The 21792-nt window shown below is 36.4% G+C and overlaps 2 protein-coding genes across 6 annotated transcripts in view; one reads left to right on the plus strand and one right to left on the minus strand.

Moving 5' to 3' along the window:
- Positions 1-636: 636 nt before the first annotated feature.
- On the plus strand, positions 637-13557 carry LOC144980157 (uncharacterized). 4 transcript variants are annotated; one of them, XM_078927728.1, is made up of 7 exons: positions 658-872; positions 1107-1340; positions 3320-3457; positions 5323-5460; positions 8075-8212; positions 8940-8999; positions 11159-13557. In XM_078927728.1, the coding sequence occupies exons 2-7, from the start codon at positions 1205-1207 to the stop codon at positions 11305-11307; spliced, it is 759 nt and encodes a 252-aa protein (XP_078783854.1). In that variant the 5' UTR covers positions 658-872; positions 1107-1204; the 3' UTR covers positions 11308-13557. The 4 variants fall into 4 exon arrangements, with proteins under 4 accessions (XP_078783853.1, XP_078783854.1, XP_078783850.1 ...); XM_078927724.1 differs by having other exon boundaries at positions 695-881; XM_078927725.1 differs by having other exon boundaries at positions 695-812.
- Positions 13558-16317: 2760 nt separating this feature from the next.
- LOC144980159 (actin-related protein 5-like) overlaps positions 16318-21792 on the minus strand; it is a 29979-nt gene continuing 24504 nt past the window's right edge. For both annotated transcript variants that reach the window (XM_078927732.1, XM_078927731.1), the window contains exons 15-20: positions 21509-21573; positions 21125-21219; positions 20366-20446; positions 19137-19254; positions 17459-17570; positions 16318-16697 (exon numbers count right to left, since the gene is read on the minus strand). In XM_078927732.1, coding sequence (XP_078783858.1) covers positions 16522-16697; positions 17459-17570; positions 19137-19254; positions 20366-20446; positions 21125-21219; positions 21509-21573 — 647 coding nt within the window. In that variant the 3' untranslated portion in view covers positions 16318-16521. The remainder of the gene's footprint in view (positions 16698-17458; positions 17571-19136; positions 19255-20365; positions 20447-21124; positions 21220-21508; positions 21574-21792) is intronic.

The following is a 21792-nucleotide window of genomic DNA, read 5'->3' on the forward strand; positions in this document are numbered from 1 at the left end:
TGTATTATATGAAAGTGTGTTGGAGGGGGGCGGGGGGTGGATTCTTTTTAACACATTTTCATTTTTATCCCAAACCATCAAACATGACAGCATGGTACTCCATACTTATTTTGGCTGTTCCAATGATGGGAAAAATAAATAAATATCTATTTTATTGCGACAATTGCGTATTCTACATTGATGTAAATGTGATACAATACAGATCATCAACAAAAATACACCTGATCGGGGTTGCCAATTCAATACATTTTGTCGTTTTGTTACATACAGATGATTATTAAAAGGCATTTGAAAACAAAATCAACAATACAATCCCAAGGGGTGACTTTGCCACATGATTTTGAGCATTTTGAATATTCGCATGCTTGTTACAGTTACTTCCCCTGTTAGAGGACTTGATTTTTTTTTAAATCAAAAGAAATAACAGTCCCAAAACTAAATATGATCTAGTTTGTCCAAATCTATAGAGGCAACATCACCCCTTGAGACCAAATCATCCTATTTGCCAGTACAAGATGCTACTGCCTGTTTTATCAATAGCAAAGTTATACAATAATATCGTAATAATTGTGAAAGAGAAATGAAATATCTATCGTTGCTAAGTTGGCATTCCTGCTTGCCCTCTATTGCCATAATATTGAATAACGAAAAGATTTCACATGTGATTGGTTGAACATTTCATTCGATAATCTCATCAACGCCAAGCCTTTCGATATCACTCATTCCTCGAATAAACGGATTATTCAAAAACATCTCACGGAATTGATTCAAAATTTGAAACGAATCGTGAATTACGATTCAATTTTGGCTGGGTTCTTTTTTGTTTTTGTTACTTTTTTTGAATTGTTTAAGTTTTCACCTTTATTCCCCAAGTGAGTAAAGTAAGTTACACTTTTCTAAAAGGGATAGTGAATGTATCCAGAGATTATGACTAGCGCGAAATTTATAAGGATAGAAATTGATGAGTTTCAAAACACATCAAAACACATTGAAATAAAACTTGTGATAATTGTCTGCTAGTGGAGAGTAGTTTGAAAAGTTATTGGAAGAATATTTTATAATTAGATTGTTGTCATCCTTCCTTCATTTCACTTTGAAATAATTAGAAATAAAAACATATCTGAATTCCAAACTGTGATTGAATCTATTTCTCAGACGTCATTGGTGATATTGTAATATTTTCTCAATTTTCTAAAAGTAAACAATGGGATTTAATATTCAAATCGTTAACGTCTCAACGATGTCTCAAATCTACATAGCTGTGTTATGTCTATGTGTGTTGTCCTGCATACAGCGTGTTGATTGTGACACAACAACACCCTTAGTTAAAGCTACTCCTGGTGAGTATCAACATACCTTTTTCATCCCTATTTATTATAACTCCCAACATCAGAATTAATATCAATATATTTACATATCAGTAGAATATATTCGAGTGACTCAATTCAAACAAATGAAAAATCTTTCTATATTGATAGATTAAAAATATTTTTTTCTGGTCAAAATTTGAGCACGGACGAATTGGTCCTAGATGCTTGTGATTTGGGCTCCCGATAGAACATTGTCCTCACTAGGAAAGCGACCAGTATCGATCCCAGATGTCTCCCTGTACAACCAATTTTGATTTGTTTGTTGGGCCTAACAGGCATCTCGCAGAAAGATAAAGATCTGACTAAGTGTGTATGAAAGGTGCCCGAAAAGCAAGAATGAAAAATACAAGAAAAAAAACCATCCCAAAAATCAGTCTACCTCGACTATCAGCTTTCATACAACGTATTCAGATATTTATCTTACGCCGGTGCCTGCTCCTTACCAACTATTGGAAAATCGTCACTTTCGTTACGATACAACCAAGTTTATCATTCAAATTTCTTTGTACATCATAAAATTTAAAGAAAATGAACAGTGTGTTATAGACCATGTTTTGCTAAAGAAATTATGTATCGCATTATGTATTACTGCTATTGTGGTTGAATGATAAAAATTTTATTTTTGTGTTAGTTGGGTGTAGAGTTTTGGGGAAAATCCTAAAAATGGCTGTTAAAGAGAGGGTTAATTTATTAATTTGATAATCTCGCAGAAAGATTTGCTATAGGCTAGCCTCTTATCTAAAAGGCGGCATGCGACTGATATTGTCAGTTTAACGCTCTCGATACTGGGATTAACTCCTGCTTCGTGCTCTATTGCTCTAAAAGACTACTTTATGATTTCGAGATGGCCATTCGGCACCTTGATTGCATGGCCTTTGGAAATCATTTTGCATACAGCTACCTTTAAACTTGAGCTTTCATATAGAGTAATATCCACCAAATGTGCTCAAACAAGGGGTCCCTGGCCAACAGCAACATTTAGCATGTAGGACGAGACATGACGCCTGTTAGGCAATATTACAATTATTTTGGACAGAGACAATTCTGTAAACAACCAGGTACACATTTTACACCTGACGACGTTGAGATAATGCGAGAGAAGACTCAAATATACGCCGCTCATAGCGGGACTCGAACTCAGGACCTTCCGATCCGAAGCGGAGTGTCATGCCATTAGACCACATCGCCACTTGGTTAGATCTGTAGAAAGTTAGTTTGCAGTTGACAAGCATCTATCAAGAAGATATCGATGCTAGTAATGAATTGTAACTCTCCCACATTACACTACAGAAACATATTATATAAAATTATGGCTATAAAGGTTTACTCTCTTTTATTTTAAATCCTCAACTCTTCGTTGCGCATAATCGACTGTGTGCATTCAATGCGCTTTACATACAAGCAGTCCCACGCCAAAAACAAAAAAACAAAAAAAAAAAAAAAACCCAAAACAACAAAACAACGTAGAACGAGACAAAGACGACGGCACAGTGATGTCACAAGACTTGTCTAGATAATAAATAATATGAAATTGAGCTTTTTTGGCAATTTGCCAACCAATGTTTTGTTTATTAATCGTAACAACGCTACTACCACATTATCTCATTCATCTGTAGTGTTTCATTCATCCTGTTTTGTTGATAAAGGGGAAACCCGAAACGTTCATTTGATCTGTTCTTGTGATAAAATTGAAGCTTACATTCAATTTCATATTATTTATTTCTTCGAGCTTCGAGCAGCAACATTTACACTACCCAAGACCTGTCTAGAAAGATAACGCTATAACCGGCCATTTTACACTCATTGTACACCTTATTGTGATGAGCTATTGTGAGTAAAGAGCCTTTTCTGTGGCCTCCACGTTGCGACTTGAACCAGGGACCTAAAAAGTCATTATGGTTATAATCTCAATGCCGCATTTTTAGTTTTTATTCGAATTTTGTCTTCAGATTGTGCCGAGGGATATTACGGATTCCAGTGCGAAAAGAAATGCAGTGCTAACTGTATGTCAGTGGAATGTCATGACATGACAGGAGAATGCCTGGACGGCTGTAAGGATGGATGGCATGGGACATTCTGTGAATATAGTATAGTTTTGGTACATTCGTGATATGTAGTGTTGTTCTCTGAAACATTCTGTGAATATGGTAGGTATTGTTTGTCTTCTCTCATTGTGAAATATTGTTCTCATGTGTGAATATAGTAGGTATATCTGTGCTTGTCTGTCTCTGAACCATTCTGTGAATATGATAGGTGTTTGTCTCTCTATGAAACATTCTGTGAATATGGTAGGTATATTTGTGCTTGTCTGTCTCTGAACCATTCTGTGAATACGGTAGGGATATTGGTGCTGTCTGTCTATGAAACATTCTGTGAATGTGGTGGGTGTTATTGGTGCTTGTCTGTCTCTGAAACATTATGTGAATATGGTAGGTATTTTGGTGCTTGTCTGTCTCTGAAACATTCTGTGAATACGGTAGGCATCCTGGTGCTTATATATCTTTGTATATTGAACATTCTGTGAATTGAATATTGGAACTTATATATCTTTGTATATTGAACATTCTGTGAATTGAATATTGGTGCTTATATATCTTTGTCTATTGAACATTCTGTGAATTGAATATTGGTGCTTATATATCTTTGTCTATTGAACATTCTGTGAATACTATAGGTATATTGGTGCTTATATTATATATGTGTCTATTGAACAGTCTGTGAATACGGTGAATATTGTTGAACCGTATTCTCAGAATGTTCAACAGACAAAGATATATCTTTGTTGAACATTCTGTGAATACGATAAGTGTATTGGTGCTCATATGTCTTTGTCTATTGAACATTCTCTGAATATGATATTAATTTGATTGTGGTGGATTTCATACCTTAAAATTAGTCACCCACCCCTTCAATACGGTATTATGTCGTACCAAACCAGTTGGCAGGGTATTAAAGGTATAAATTCTTATAAAAATGTATTTCAGAACTAAAGTGTGGAGTGGGCACTTGTATCAATAAAGATGAGAATATAAGGTATGGAGAAGTGCCAGACAAAGACAGAGAATAGAAATATCGCGGTATGAGATCCAACCTGGGATCCAACTGACACGGCACCCTTCGTCTGGCTGAGAGAGCGAAGATCAGCGAGTGGTCGCACTAGCAACTGAGCCATCCGGCCATATGGCTCAGTGGCTAGTGCAACCGCTTTCTGACCCCTTTATCTCTCTCTCTCTCTCTCTCTCTCTCTCTCTCTCTCTCTCTCTCAGCCAGGCGAAATTTTTATAAGAATTTATACCTTTAATACCCTGCCAACTGGTTTTGTACGACATAATCCTGTATATAATATATATATATATATATATATATATATATATATATATATATATATATATATATAATATATATATATATATATATATATATATATATATATAATATATATATATCTTTGTCTGTTGAACATTCTGAGAGTACGGTTCAACAATATTTGACACTGCGATATTTTCATTCTCTGTTTTAATCTGGGACTTCTCTTCTCCATACCTTTTTGTTTCTCATCATGTAAATGTACTTATGGGCAGACCTGCCGACTTCTACGAAAAATTCGTAAAAATACGAATTTTTTTTGCTTCAACAGCAGAAATAAATCTACATTTTTGAATCAATACAATATGTTAAAAGACAACGTTGGTGCCATAAAGCATCTCTTCAACAGAGAGGACGTACGAAATATTTAGTCGTCGATCTGTTTTTTTTAGAAATGTATTTATGTTTTTTTTTTTAATTGTTTTTTTTTCTTTTTGTTTGTGCCCGAAACGTTCCAATACGTGTTTGGTATTTTGTTTTATTTTTGAAGATGTCGTATTCATTTTTGTTTATTATTACATCTGGATTATTGTGTTTTTGTTTAATTGTTTCCACCCCCCCCCCCCCCCCTTCCAACCTCCCACAGCTTGCGAGGAAGGCAGCTACGGAACAAACTGTTCCTCGGAATGTTCCCAGAACTGTATCGGAGGTGTTTGTGATCACGTGGCAGGCACCTGTTACAAAGGCTGTATTGAGGGATATCTTGGAGAGCAGTGTGACAGAGGTAGATATGTTTGCTTTGGAGTCGTGATATTGATGCTTTGCGCTTGTTAAACACAACTCAAAACATCCGCCAGTCGGAAATAACGTACCAAAACACAAAACTTTGTGTGACTCTCTCTTTATCGGCCAGTTTCAGAATTTTCCCCAAAACTTCACATCCACCCAACACAAAAATAGAAACATTTTTTACTCACACAGAATATTAACAAGTACACTCTATGCATAAAATTGTTCAGCAAAATGAGCTCTACAACACAGTGTCGAGTTTTTATGGCGAGGATAAACATTTTCTTCAAAGTTTATCACTCGCCGTACTCAGGTATACAATGAGTACCTGGCCTTTAACAGTGTTGTCTCTGTCCAGAAATAAAATGTGATATCGACTAACAGGCGTCATGTTTCGCCCTGCCTGCCAAGGGCTGCCGATTGCTATGTATTACAGAACTAACGTGTGGAGCGGGCACTTAGATCCTTAATGATGTTTAGCGGATATTGCTCTATATAAATGCTCAAGTGATATACTGCTCTTTACCAGCCGTCGCCTTATTCCTATTACTATTAACTATGTGGTATTGTTGAATGGCATTCGACGACTAACCTGAAATTCCATTCTTCGAGTACCGCCGTGATCTGCTCAGAGAAAGTATATCTCTGGAAAAAATGCTGCAACATCCTCGCGAAAAAAACCAAACAAGATACTTTCCAAATTAAAAAAAAATACAGGCAGCACCAGCATAAAACTCCCTAATTATATAAATACAAATATCAGACTAATCAGAAGACTTCTTCTTCTTCTTCTTAGATGCCTTTCGCGTCTCGACCGAAAGATCGGGTCGCCTTGGCTGTTTCCAGTATTTCCTGTGTGAGGTGTCTCCAATATTGCCGGTCCTCTGCTAGGGTTCTCAGATTTTCAAGGTCCCCTGCCGTTATGAGACTAATGCTTTGTCCAAGTGTTGTGAGGTTTTTGTTTAGGATCACAGGGAGTGTTGTGATCGGTCTTCCTCTGAAAAGGTTCCCGTGTTTTTGGAAGTATCCCGACATGGCTTGGTTTGCTGGTATGTTTTTGTCCCTGCGTAGTATGTGACCGAAAAGTTGCCATCGTTGTTGTAAAATGTCAAGGGAGATTGGTCTTTCTTTTGTGATCTTATAGAGTGATTCATTTGAGATCTTTTTGGGGTATTTGATGTCCAGTACCCTTCTTAGCTGTGTGCGATGGAAGGCATCCAGATGTTCTTCTTCGGATTTTGTCAACGCCCAAGTGCCGCAGTTATACAGAAGTACCGGTTTTACAAGAGCATGGTACAGTTTCAGTTTGGTTTTTCTCTTTATTTTGTCACCTCTAATCCATACATTGGTGAGTTTACTGAGTGCGGCGTTTGATAGCTGTTTTCTTCTTTGTACATCCTCGGTGTCTCCAAAAGACATGACTACAAATTATCAATTCAAATATCAAAAACAGACACCCGCCTACACTCTTTCTTTCCCCTCACCGTTTGCATTGCTTAAAGTCAAACGATCTTTTCGGTCCGGCTGTGTTGGATTATAATGATTCCACTGTAATAATATGACTTCCTATGCACATCATTAATAGTAATAATAACAATATTATATTATGTCCCTAGTGCCTAAACATTCGCTTAAAAGTGCCCGACAGCGCTTAACAATTACCTCAAACGCACAACCACCCACACATCTACCGACCCACACACACACACACATATATATATTACAAACACACACACACACACACACACATACACAAACACATACGCAGGACCACACAGATGTGTATTTCAAATAAAGAAAAAATACATCAATCATAAAATGCCCTGTAAAATAATTCAGTCTTAAGATGCTTCTTAAATTATCAAGTTAGAACACCAGAATCAGATTGTGTTCTAAAACTGAGAGAGTTCCACAGACGTTAAAGGCTTTTTGGTGAAAATTATGAATGCAGTTTGTTACTTTCATTAAAGAAGATTCTGATTATCTTAAAACACGACTAGATGTATAGATAGTATGCAGATGACGTCACTCAGGCCTTTGTTATTGTTTTTGCCATCCGCGTTTGTGAGTTGTTCTCACTAAACTGTATTAACCAGACTATAAAAGTTCATGGTTACACAGAGTTTGTGTGTTGGTCCGTTCTACTTCCGGATGGCAATGTTGTGAACTCCTTGGCCAAGCGCATTCTATCTATAGGTTTCAATAAGGTCTTGTAAGTAAGAAGGGTCTACATAAGTAAAAGATTTATAGGCGTATAAAAGAATTGTTATGGGACACCATTAAAGTACTAATAAAACGTAAATGTGCATAGCTTAATTGATACTGCTAGAAGATGTTGACTGTAAAAGGTAATGAAAAAATTAATATAACAGTTTCGATAAAGAAAAATACCAATCACAGAAGGTTTTGGGCTCAAAACCCTTGTTCAGCCAAAACCAAACCCCCCCCCCCCCCCCCCAAAAAAAAAACAAAAACAAAAAAAAACAAAAAAAAAAACAAAACAATTAGAACATTTTAATGCTCAATGGAATGCATTATATTGCGTATGAAAAGGTAACATTTTATGAACTCACACCCTGTTATGGTTTATTTTATATAACTTTATACAGTGTGTAGTCAAGGAAGATGGGGAGAGAAATGCGCCATGGAATGCTCACCGAATTGTGCTACACCCCATTGTCACTTCCAGACTGGATACTGTCTGAAAGGTTGTAAGGAAGATTTCTGGGGTGCTGACTGTAGTCTATGTAAGTATGGTCGTGGTGGTGGTAGTAGTAGTAGTAGTAGTAGTAGTAGTAGTAGTAGTAGTAGTAGTAGTAGTAGTAGTAGTAGTAGTAGTAGTAGTAGTAGTAGTAGTAGTAGTAGTAGTAGTAGTAGTAGTAGTAGTAGTAGCAGAAGCAGTATTAGTAGTAGTAGTAGTAGTAGTAGTAATAATAATAATAATATAGTAGTATAGTAGTAGTAGTAGTAGTAGTAGTAGTAGTAGTAGTAGTAGTAGTAGTAGAGTATAGTAGTAGTAGTAGTAGTAGTAGTAGTAGTAGTAGTAGTAGTAGTAGCAAGCAGTATAGTAGTAGTAGTAGTAATAATAATAGTCAGTATAGTAGTAGTAGTAGTAGTAGTAGTATAATAGTAGTAGTAGTAGTAGTATAGTAGTAGTAGTAGTAGTAGTAGTAGTAGTAGTAGTAGTAGTAGTAGTAGTAGTAGTAGTATAGTAGTATAGTAGTAGTAGTATAGTAGTAGTAGTGAGTAAGAGTAGTAGTAGTAGTAGTAGTAGTAGTAGTAGTAGCAGCAGCAGTAGTAGTATAGTAGAAGCAGTAGTAGTAGTAGTAAAGTAGTAGTAGTAGTAGACAGCAGAGTATATAGTAGTTAGTAGTAGCGTATATAGTTGTAGTAATAATAATATAACAATATGATACCGCTTTCAAACGATTGGTTACATATTTTCATATTTATACATTTTCAATCTCTCTCCAGTCGGCAACATCAGGGATGTACCGGAGCAAATGCGTGGCAAATTTTACAACCAGCTGTCAGGTAATGCTATTATCACACGCCAACTTGGCCATATTATACGAACATCTCTGGCATAAAATGGCCTTTTATTATTTATTTATTTATTATTATTTTTTTTGGCCAGAAAACTTTTAGCTCTGTACACAATTGGATTCAATAGTCTGATGTCACATCGCCCAGCAACGGCGAGCAGCATGGTTCTAAACAAAGAAAATTGGTACTTTTTATTTCATGCTGGCTAGAACTTTTCATATGTCATGTGATCAGAATGTGACCAGTGTAAAAGTCAAAACATGATCATATTTATAATGTTTTTCTCATCTGGATACACTTGTATGCTCGTCGGAGAAATATTTCATAAGGGCGTCCGTCATTGTTCCGATAGTTTAGAGCCAGTTACTATGCGTCATTACGAGGGAAGTGACATCACGACTGTTGAAACGTATTTTTAGTATTAGTGTAGTTTTGAACAAGTATCTGGTGTATCATTGCTTTTTATAACTATAAAGTGTCTCAAGATCCTAAAAAGTGCAATGTGTGACTTTTCACCCCAGCCTCTCCTACATCAAATAACGATCAATTAAAATGACCCGCACCTAATCATAACCCCCCCCCCCCCCCCCCCCAACAAAAACAACTTTTAAACATTTTGCTATCAAAGATGTCTAGAATAGCCCTCAAAGAAACCCGAGATTTGACAAGTTACGCCTATGTCATTTTAATAATGGATCAAAACGTGAGTTTAAAGTTCCCAAGCCAGAATATATTATATTTTTTTTAAAAGGCGTTTTGGCAAAAATTCAGCAGAAATAGTAAAGCCATCCTGTTGACATATTTATTCCATTTTCTTTCGACATTCCCGTTCTCCACGAGACGGTGATAAAAGACATCGGTCCATCACAGGCTGTTAAGATTGTTATCATTGATAGCCTTTATTAAATACTGCTCTACTCCGGCAAAAAAACTTTTTTTTTAAATTTGGCCAGAAAACTTTCACTACAAAAGTCATAAGGACTCAACTTTCAATTATTTTATTTTGGTAGTCTCATGTTTGAGGGTTTTGGAAAGGTGAAGGTCGTTGTAATCGATTGATTTTTGAAGTTTCTAGAAATGTCTTTTTTAGTTAAAGTTTTGCCAGGGCATGAGATAACTAACAATGTGAAATTGAATGTAAGCTTCAATTTAATATACGAAAACAGATAAAATGGCCGTTTCGGCTTTCCCCTTTATCAACAAAAGCCGAAACGTCCATTTTATATGTGTTCGTTAATTAAATTGAAGCTTACATTAAATTTCACATTGTTATTTATTTATTCAAGCTTCGAGCAGGGTATGAGAGGATAATAACATATTGAGAGAGTGGATACAAAACTGTGATGAAAATTGGCCTGCACTATTTTTATGGACCAATTTCAGCCACTTTTGGTAACAGCAAGTGACCGCAGTAGCATCGAGCAGAGACATACAAAATTGAGCTTCTGTACAGCGTATTGTCAACTCAACGTGCTCAAAGTGCTTTATTGGGGTCTTAAGCCAACATAAACATATAAGAGATCATTGGACGAGACACGAGCCATTAAGGCGCTACTTCGTTTTTTTATTTTTTAAAAAATAACATTGTTGTTACTGACTGGGCACTCAGTTTACACCCGAGTGTGGTGAGATAATGTGAGTAAAATGTTTTGATCCCCCCCCCCCCTCCCCCATACTGGGACTCGAACCGGGGATCTACAGGTCACAGAACAAACCGAAGAAAAAAGTAGAGAAGAATGCATCTTGCTATTGGCTACCTCACTCCCGAATGAATGCACACATATTGATGGTGATGAGAAGACCCAGGTTTGAGAATTTTTGCCACGATGAGAGACAGTTTACTCGATCGATATTTGAAGGAAGATATTTATGGCTAAAATTTTAAATACGTGTATTTTTACACTACGGCAGAGTTGTATTGATGCAATGCGTTTAGGTAAAATAAGCACTCACATCCACCAGCCGGATATAACGTACAGACACACCATGTGTAACCTTGAGCGTTTAAAGTCGGATTGATACAACTTAGTGATAATAATCACCAAAACGGCTGCCTAAAAACAATAACAACGAGCTGAGTGGCGTCAATTTCGTTCCATCTATTCGTTGGGAGTATCGATCATAATTTGTCTTCTTGTTTCTTTCAGCTGAGAGCCGGAGCGTGCTGTTGTATTTATTGATGGGGCAATACGAACGCACATTGGACAAGGCAAAGAAAGTGGTCAAGATTGGTTTGGAACAAAGAACAGAGCTTAGGCAACTTTTGGCTGGAAGGGGTCTTCCTAAAAGACATTGATTGGATTAGACAGGGGATTGAGCATTGACACAAGCGGGTCTGATAACCCAATTTAATATGGGCTCATTGTTGTAGTATATTATGGACATACTCTCAAACCAACACAAGATATTGTCCATGACAACAATGGTAACCCTCTCCTTACCACCTACAGCAAAATCGTCACATTTGTTACGAGGCAATTTACATGTTTCTTATTCAGATTTATTTTGAACATCACAAACTTTGAAGAATGATCTTTGTTTAGTTAATAAGAACATAAAGTTGTTTTGTAGAGAGCTTTTCTGAGTTTTAAAAAATCAATTTTTCTGCTGGGTAAGCCTGTCATTTTGGAAAAATACTGAAAATGATCGGTAAGAAGAGAGTCAAACCAAGCCTATAATTATTGCACTTGGTTATCAGGCCTGTTAGTATACAAATCAAGCATTCTGTTCAGATAGGATATATCTGTCGGTCACAATGTGGATGGAATTCACGACACAATGGATATCTATCGATCTGTCAATTCCCCTTAAAAGCTAGTTTGAAATGTATTTGATGACAACCCAATGACTTTGATTATTTTTTGAAGTTTGAGTTTATTTTTGTTCCAGTTCCAGTGCAATTTCTTATATCTAGATCGAGTTTCGTTATGTGCTACTTCATTTAATGAAATTTCCTTACCGAAGATGAAATCTGAACAATGTGTATAATTAGATTACCAAAACGGTATCCATCCTGATTAAACTGTTTCATGAGCGTGTAGTGTATCTTTATAATCCACAATTCTATGATATTTAACATACATTACCTTCCAACCGTTAACATATTATAGTCTGACCGTAGCCATTGTTGATCAGTATCAGGCCATGAGTTGTACCATAGCCATTGTAAACTGACGCTGACACTGACCAAAAAATACAACTCACGATGTGTTTTCTTTTGCGACCAAAGACTTGTCTTTTGGCAATCCAAGCTCCAGTTAATGCTCTATCCATTAGTATCGCTACAGCTGATTGAGCGAGAAACTAGGTCGAATTATACTATCTTCAAATAGCGGAAAACCCCTCGACTTGTGCCAGGATCTGAGAGCTCCACCGTTGGACTGGGGGGATGCGCCAAATTAGGGTAACTTCGGCCATCCAAAATATTACATTAACTGTCAAAAACACTGATCATTGTCAAGCTTATTTGTAGCTGCAAAGAAAAACGACATAAAACTTTAAAATATGACATATCAACCCCCCCCCCCCCCCCCCACCTCTTTTTCACGATTATTGAATAAAGTAATTCTTTGCAACGAAGCATTGTGGACGAATTTACCAACATTTTTCTTGCTTGCAGTGCCGAGTTGATGGTTACGTGTGTATGAGTGTTTATTTGTGTGTGTGTGTGTGTGTTTGTGCGTGTGTATTTGAGTCAGTCAGAGAAAGAAAGCGAAGATTGTCAACAGTTATACTTTTGGTGTGTTTTTAGATTTTTTAAGTTCTTAAGTGGAGTGATTTTTTCTTTGTGATGCTTTAAGATCTGAATCTACCTTTTATTTGTGCAATCATTAATCGTATTCCACTGATTTCCATTATTTGAGATATACTTTTAAGTTTTGTTTTGTTAAACAATGAATTGCAATGAATCAAGTTGACTCTTTACTTCACCGACCGTTTGGGAGATTGACACTAGATGACAAATTAGAAATAAAAAGACCAGTTCCTCACCAACCAACTGATTTTGAATTAACACAGGTGTGGAAATTTCGAAAACGCTCTTTTTCAGTGACATGGTATGACAGACATGCTCACAGTTAGTTTAGAAAAAAAAACGTTTCTTTTGTTTTTATTGTCTACTTTTACAGATACAACAAACACTGACAAATCATGGACATCTATAGGCTATAGGTCACTACCTTAACCACTTCCATCATATTTCTTAACCTCCGGAACGTTGTTTTAGCACCCTTAAAAGAGTGAAAAATTTCTTGCGAAATTCCATGAAACAGGAGCGGTTAAATTCGTTAATGATTCTGTCAATTCACAAAGCTGAAATAGAAGCCATTCCAGATTTCAATAAACACATTATAAAAAGATTTGCAGAGATGAAACATCGCCGTGCAGGTTTTTTTTACAAGTACTAAAAGTAAGTAATTTCTGTCATAGGTTTTTTTTTCTCTTTTGATTTACATTTATCACATATTGATTGCATTATCTACCAAATCAAATCCTTTAAATGGTGGACAAAGAATAATTACAAAGACCTTTTCATACGGGACTTGTATCTCAGTGTTGTGGCTTGTTGTTTTCATGAATTATTTGTTTTTGTGAGTTTTGTCCACTCGTAGAAACCATCGACCCTCCCCCCACCCTTCCAAAAAAAAGAGAGTTTTTAACATGTGCTCTCTCCTCAATCGTGTTCACTGTTTTAGAATTTTTTTTCTTCTTCTAATCATGGCACCACCATATGCCGTCAATATATATATATATATATATATATATATATATCTATATATATATATAATGTAAAAATAGTTACTAATCAATATTTTTGATGATAAACACGATGATTATGATGATAAAGATATAATGTATCTGGAAAATGCATTAGCAGTCTACACATTTCTTTCTTGGAGATGGATTAAGGGGTGGGAGGGAATCCAAAAACTGTACAATATCCAATAGAAACCTTCATATTAACATTTTTTAAAATAAATAAATAAGCCAACAAAAACAACAACCCCCCCCAAAAAAAAAAAAAAAAAGAAAAAAAAGTACAGCAAAACTTAGTTCAAGGGCTATAACTATCAAGAAGCAATGGCCACTGACCATTGTCATGAAGTATGAATCAATAAGACGTGTATTTGTGTGTTTTCTTTTCACCAAAGGATTCCAGGCGGTCTTGGCAAAATCAAATGGCTTTATTCAAGAATTAAGAACATGCGGCAATCTGGTCTAGTGGTATGACACTTGCTTTTGGATCGGAAGGTCCTTGATTCGAGCCTCCCTCGGCACATAGTTGAGTACTTGGAAAAGTCTCTTTACTCATATTCTCTCACTGTACTCAGGTGTAAAATGAGAACCTGGCCATTAACAGCATTGTCTATGTCGAAAAAATTTTTTGTAATATCGCCTTACAGGCATTATGTATTGCTGTTGGCCACATATAGAATATATTGGGGGTCCTGATAGTGATAGTTCAGTTACTACAGCACTAGCTTCACACACAAATGGACCAAAATCTATCCCGGGTGAAGGCGAGATTTGTTTCTGAACCCCTTGTCAATCCAGCAGTAGCTGGGTCTGTCAAACTGGTGGAAAGTACTTTGTAATACACTAGCATCCCATCAAAAGGGTAACGAGCAATTGCTATTGTCTGTTTCACACAAAAGTAACCGGGATAAACTCCAGCTCTACAGGCTTAATGGCTCTGACGGACTATTTATTAGATGGATGATAGTAATCATAAATAGTTCTGGTCCCAATACTGTGTCCTTGGGCTTGGGTGAGGCACTTTACTCATATTACGTGTTTAGTAGCTCAGGGGTGGTGAGATATCTGGCTATACTAAAAGCTGTGATGAATATGATGTTGTCAAATGAAATTGATATAATATGATTTGATTCCATATGGCACACAAAATACAAAATTTGTTTGAAATCGTATTTATTAATTCAAAAACAGTTATGCACTCCTGCCAATACATCGTAATGGTCTCTTCCATTCCACATGATGTCTGGGTATTCCATTTTAGTGGTTAATGACTTAAAATAGCTGTTTCTTTTCTGTTTTTAGGAGTTTTACGGCGACTTGCGACACTATAAGATCATTTCAGTGCCATAAAAAAGGAAGAAAATAGAGGGAAAGTTGTCGATCGGAAGTTAAATGCACCAAAGAAAAAGCAAGACAGAGGGGACATTAACTAAGGAAAGCAGAAAACCAATAATATCACTCTGTTTTGTTTATTTTTAAGGGTCTCTCGGCGCTTGCAACGCATTTAGGTCATATTATCAGCACCAGTAAAAAGGATGAAAATTGGATAGTAAAACATTCTAGATGTACAATTAAAAGGACTTGAGGAAAAATTAAGACATAGGGGAATGGTTCAAATAGGAAACATGTAGATTCCAAGAACACACTATCAGTGTGCTTAGTTTGAGATTACCTAAATGTTTCACCCAGACACCAACACAAGATCCCACTAAGAGGAATATACTCAAATGTCTACAAATCATGCTAAAAATAAAAAAGTAACAGTACAAAGCAGAGAGATGATTTACAAGGAAAAATAATATCACATCCTAAAACTATAACCATAGATTCAACTGTTTTGTTCCCTCCCAGCCAAGGACTCCGGCCAGGGTCAGGACAAGACTTAGTAATCTCACTCAAAGATAAAGAGAGAAAGCAAGTTGGAAAACAGATATAGGGTATAGAAGACTCGGTAACCACTGTGCCCACTATGGGAGGTTAGGAACCCCATCCAGAATCCAGAACAAAGACAGAGAGCAATATGGAAAGGGAAAACAGTTATGGGGGGGGGGGGGGGGGGGGGGGGGGGATAGAAGACACAGGAAGTGACCTCAGTGCCCACTATTGGAGATCAGAAGACCCCATCCAGTTAAAATAACTGGGGGGGGGGGGGGAAATGAAATTCAACACTTAAGTTTAAACCAAAATCATTGACTTTATTGAACATTTTGATGGAGAAATGAATGGTATAAGAGAAAGCTGAGCAGAAAACCTGTAGGAGTTGAGTTTATATGTAACGTTAATGTCATTGACTTGTACTATGACCCGTAACTGTAGGTAATTGTAAAAAGTTACTCAGAACATTTGGGATCGGTGAATTGGCTTTGAATTCCTTAAAAAATCCTAATTTGTTCATACAAAAGATGCAAGTAAATTAATCAAACCCTATACGATCTCTCTCTCTCTCTCTCTCTCTCTCTCTCTCTCTCTTCTTACTATTATCATATTATTTCTATATATATATAATATATATATATATATATATATATCTTTATCTCTCTGGCGTATCTTCTTTCCTCCGTCATATACTAGATAATCTCTCAACTCTCTCCCCCTGCCCCTTATCTCTCTCTCTCTCTCCTCATTCTCTCTTCTCAAGCTATCATTATCATACTCACAGTTTTCAAACCACAGGAACGAACCTGAGATAACGTCCAATTTTTCTCTTTTTTATTTTTGGATGGGGAGGGGGGAGCAATTTCTCCTGTACTATGTCTCAATCATTTTTAAACAACATTCCGGGTGATGGAAAGTACCGATTGGCAGCGACGTGTTCTTTCAGGTAACCTTCCCCCATCTCCTCATAGTCTTTCCGTGTGATTGACCCTTGAACTCTGTGATCCGACAGGGCAAACTTTTTGGCACCATGCCAGGCATCGAGAGAGGGATTGGCTGAGGATAGGAATTGAATGAAAATAGAACCTAAGCAGGATTCAATTATGATCTGATCTGTCGCTTGGACAGTCAGCAAGGACTGCCATGTGACTTTGACTTAATATATATAATATAATGAAAATGGTGGAAGACCTCGACGTTTTTCTTCTCTGTTGTCTTCCAGCACTTTCCTACTCACTTCATTTCTTGTTATTATCAACATAAGTGCCTGCTCCACTCACTTTTCTGAATTAAAAAATTCACCCCAAATACCGAAGCACACTCAGTGTCTCAATCGTTTCTATTTTACATGTTTGTGTTGAGAATAAATAAATGCTGGCCAACCAACTTCACGGCCATTGTGTGTGTTGAACCTGTGACCTCAAGAAGTCGGGGAGAAGTGGTTCTCGATAGACTAGAATTTAAAGCGACTTTTTTGGGGTCGTGGATAGCTCATACGGTAGAGTCACGATCTCCCTGGCTAGGCAGAGTTGTCGTACCAGTAAGGTCGCAGGTTCAAGCCCCAACCTGACAGGAAATGAGATTTTTTTAATGAATTTATAAATCAAATGAAATAAATTCCTTTCATTCCTGTTTTTTTAGGTGAAAAATTTTGTTTTTAAAGCTTATCTTAAAGGACGGGAATATTTTAGATGTCAAGCATTAGCCTAATTGCCCTCTACAGAAATATCAATATTTAAGGTTTTTCTTAAGTATGGGAGTCCCAGTAGAGTCATTGTTTTGGGGTTGAGAGACAAGTAGATGAAGAGATTTCTAACCTGCACGAGTGACCGCATAATGACTCTGGAAAGGTCGACACATCTGGAGTTCTCGTTCCAATCTGGCAGCCAGATTGTCAAAGGTTGCATTTCCACCAGTCAGAAAAACATTCTTTTATAAGAAAAATAAAAAAAGAAAGTATATTTCATTTTTTACAACTAAGTAAATAAATAAATTAAGCCATTCATTATAGTAAAAATTTTCGTTTATCCAGTAACTGTAACTGACCTCACCAGTTTTTCTATTGTACATATATAAACTATGTAATAAATGCTTTTCTGTTTTTTTTTTCTGATTGCTCAGTTAGATCATCCTCCGACTCTAAATGATAATAAGTACATCTTTATCTTCCATTAATAACCATTATTTTAGAGAAATGGACACAACCTCTCAATCAACCCCCCCCCCCCCCCCCAATTCTCTATCTTTCTGCCTGTCAATGCTGATGGTAATTGTGATGGAATCAATTAATCAATCTTTGCCATCTCTCCCCCCTCCCGACACACAAACAACCTTTTTATTTTTGTTTTTGTCACTTTTTGTAAAAAAGCTGTACAGACCTAAAGGTTTAGAAGATGGATTTCAACAGTTCTTCCATTGTACCCTTCATTTATAAATATACAAAAAAAAACAAAATAAAGACAAAAATAAGCCACTATTTTGACCAACTTTACTGTTGGCAATACAATTTTTAAAAACTTGAGCTTTCATATAGTGCAAAAACATGCTCATAGTGCTTTGCAAAAGGTCCCTGACCAACAGCAACATGTAAAACTAGACATGACACCTGTGAGGCGATATTACAATTTTTTTTTTTCGACATAGACAAAGCTGTTGACGGCAAGATACTCATATTACACTTGAGTATGGTGAGATAATGTGAGTAAAGAGCCTTTTCTTAGGACTCAACTATGCGTAAAACCCAGGACCTTATGATCCGAAAGCGAGTGTCATACCGCAAGACCACATAGCCGCACAGTAGTAAGGATAAATGTAACCAATCGCCCAAGATTGGTATTGTGTCGACATAAACTGGATGCTTAAAATTGAATATTAAGTTACTGTATAGGGTATACTGTATAGGGTGGCGTGTTCCAATTCTGATACCCAAAATGGCTCTCGCAGCACAGGTTAATCGCATCGACTTCGACATGCCTTAAAAAATAGATTGAGATGTTTGCCTTTAACTCACTCAACCCTAACACCGACTATATCCGTAGTTTACCCGGGTTACTTTTACCCCATGCCTATTTATTACATTTTTCTGAGACAAATTATAGGCGTAGTATCAAAGCTAATGTTTTTATTTTATCTATGTTAACTCTCTCCTTACCACCTGCAGCAAAATCGTCACATTTGTTATGACACAATATACATTTTAAAAAATTCAGATTTATTTTGTACATCACAAACTTTGAAGAATGATCTGTGTTTAATTCATAAGAACATAATGTTGTTTCGTAGAGAGCTTGTTTGAGTTTAAAAAACCAATTGTTCTGCTGGGTAAGCCTGCCACTTTGAGAGAATACTGAAAATGATCAGTAAGGAGAGAGTTAATGATAATTGAATAAAACTATCTATGTGTCCGTGCTCATTTTTAATACATTTATTCCAATTTTGAAAAGTAGCAATAAGCTCTAGGATTTAGTGAGTTAATGAAGCCCAATGCAGCCTTACCTTGACAACTCTGTCTTGGAGAGAAGAATCCATCTTTCCCAAGATGAAATCCATGGTCTCAGCAATTCCAGCCTGTTCCAGGCCTAGCATTGAAGGCTGGAACAATAACTCTGGGACCCTAAGAAAACAATCATAAGTGGGCAGCAATGTTGATAGGATTAAAAATGTACCAAAAAAACATCAAGAAAAACACAAAGCAAACAAAAAAAAAGAAACAGAACAAAAACACCCCTCCCACACCTCAAAGAAAAAAAAAATTACCCAAACAAACAAATAAAAAACTGAAACTTGATCTCATAAGGCTCAAAATCAAACATTAAAAACGCATGTTGCAGATTGCATGAATTTTGTTATTTATCATGATTTTAAAGTAAAGATAACCGTCTTTTTGAGTGCACCTTTATCATCAGATATTACATCAAACTTCGTTCAAGCCTAAAGTTTGAGGTTTGAAATAAAAGGTGCTATTACAAAACAGTTCAGACCTGGAACAGTACATCTCTGGAGACAAGTAATGCATGATCTCGTGATCGGTTTAAAATCATTGTTGACCAAAATTTTAAGAATTTTACTTATGTTTTCGATTAGTCATGTATAATTAATATTATTACCTAAATCATTATGCTATGAAACGTACGTTTTGATTAGTGATTGTTTTTAATTATTCTCATTACTTGTTGTCATCAAAGGCACTTACAGGATTTATTACTATTAGTCTCTAAATCATGATATGATGTCAGCTTTTTTTAAAATAGGGCAATATCTACGAAATGTGCTCAAAGTGCTTTACAAAGGATCCCTGACTAACAGCAACACTAACCTGTAAAACAAATTGGCGATATTACAATTTTTTTTCCGACAGATACAAAGCTGTCAATGGCCAGGTACTCATTTTACACCAGAGTACAGTGAGAGAATGCGAGTAGAGAGCTTTTTCCAAGGACTCCACTATGCGCCGAGCGAGGCTTGAACCCAGGACCTTCTGATCTGAAGGTGAGTGTCATACCATTAGAACACATAGCTGCATAATTAATTGACAATCACTGCTGGTTGGACGGGTGGAGATCAGAATAACAATTTCGAATTGACCCAGGTTCTATCTCAGCCATTGCTCTACCAACTGAATTATGGGGAACCCCCATGATATGAAATGATAAAAAAAAAAAAAAAGAAAAAGAAAAAAAAAAAGAAAGAAAAGGAAGTAAAAGAGAAAGTGTCAATGATTTTACCGAATTCGTTCAACTCCGATGTGAAGTCTGTGATATTCCTCTATGTCAAACTCTCCAGACAATCCTCCCATATCGACCTCTCTGTCAACAGAAAATACATTCCATAAATGATTAAGTAAATAATAAATATCCCGGATTCTATAGGACATGACTCTAGTCTATTAAAAAGCACATTCTGTCAGATCTAACAGACCCATCTACCCAATCACTGCTGAGGTGTAGAAGGGGAGAGGGAGGAGGGGGGTTCAGAGAACATAATCTCAACATTGCGTGTGAAGAGAGTGATCTACCTATTAAGCTCAAAGAAATAATTAACAATGTGAAATTGAATGTAAGTTTCAATTTAACATACGAAAACAGATAAAATGGACGTTTCAGGTTTCCCCTTTATCAACAAAACAATGAATGAAACACTAGTCTGTAGTGTTTCATTATATCTGTTTTCGTATATTAAATTGAAGCTTACATTCAATTTTTACATGGAAAATGATTATGACCAGGCATTTCATGAAGGAATATTATAGATAATCCAACAAATAAGATGTCCGATGTCAACAGGAATCACACATGTTGTCCAAAGTGAGCAAATTGGGGGTTAATAATCTTTACCAAGGAAAGAAATGAAAGTGCCTGAAGTGGGGCTCAAACCTGGGGCCTTCCGGCTTGCGGTGCAATGCCTTAACCACTCAGCCACTTCGTCCCCATGGACTGTGACTATGTTGAACCAATTCAAGGATGTGTTAAGTCATGAAAACTTACTTCTGGAATTCTGGATCATGTTCCTTGAGCATGTTGTCCAGCTCCTCCAGTTTTTCTTCCTCTGCTTCCGAATCACTGGTGCCTCCATCACGATTCTACACGAGATGACAGAAATATAAACGATGAAAACAGATAGGGAGAAAAAAAAAGTGATGCATTTTATTTATTACCATGCTCATAAAAAAATATCAAGACTTTTGCAAATACAATATAGAATATTGTCCGTAGTAAATTGAGAGCCCTGGTCTACCCCTGATTTCCTGATCGTTCCACTCACTGTCTGTTGAGACCAATTGCCTTCCCCACAAACAGACACACCCAAACACTTACATACACACAAAACTAAAAAAAAAAAACGCTTTTTTTTAAATCCCAAAAACTTACAATTTCCTTATAAACATCCCAATCTGCATCGTTTTGGCCAAAGTTGTCCCCCTTTTTAGATGGTTCTGGAATTAAATAAAGGATTCTCCTTTCAAGTCATACATTGATATCAATAAAAAAATATGAAAATATGATAAAATAAATAAAAATGAAATAAAGGGGCTATTTGTCTTAAAGAAAGCCAAACAAAACTGTTTTGTTTTGTTTTTAAGGGTTTTACGGCGCTTGCAACACATTTAGGTCATATCAGCGCCAGTACAAAGGAAAAAAATGGGATAGTAAAA

This window comes from Berghia stephanieae, chromosome 9 (assembly GCF_034508935.2).
Source record: "Berghia stephanieae isolate SIO BIC M18660-M18661 chromosome 9, UCSD_Bste_1.3, whole genome shotgun sequence".
In the NCBI taxonomy this organism is placed as follows: Eukaryota; Metazoa; Mollusca; class Gastropoda; order Nudibranchia; family Aeolidiidae; genus Berghia; species Berghia stephanieae.

What these genes read in the sequence shown, in the direction of transcription:
- LOC144980157 (XM_078927727.1), top strand. Translation starts at nt 1,205, where the DNA reads ATGGGATTTAATATTCAAATCGTTAACGTCTCAACGATGTCTCAAATC. An exon ending in TGGAGAGCAGTGTGACAGAG is followed by an intron (nt 5,461 to 8,074) that starts GTAGATATGTTT and finishes AACTTTATACAG; the next exon opens with TGTGTAGTCAAGGAAGATGG. An exon ending in GGGTGCTGACTGTAGTCTAT is followed by an intron (nt 8,213 to 8,939) that starts GTAAGTATGGTC and finishes ATCTCTCTCCAG; the next exon opens with TCGGCAACATCAGGGATGTA.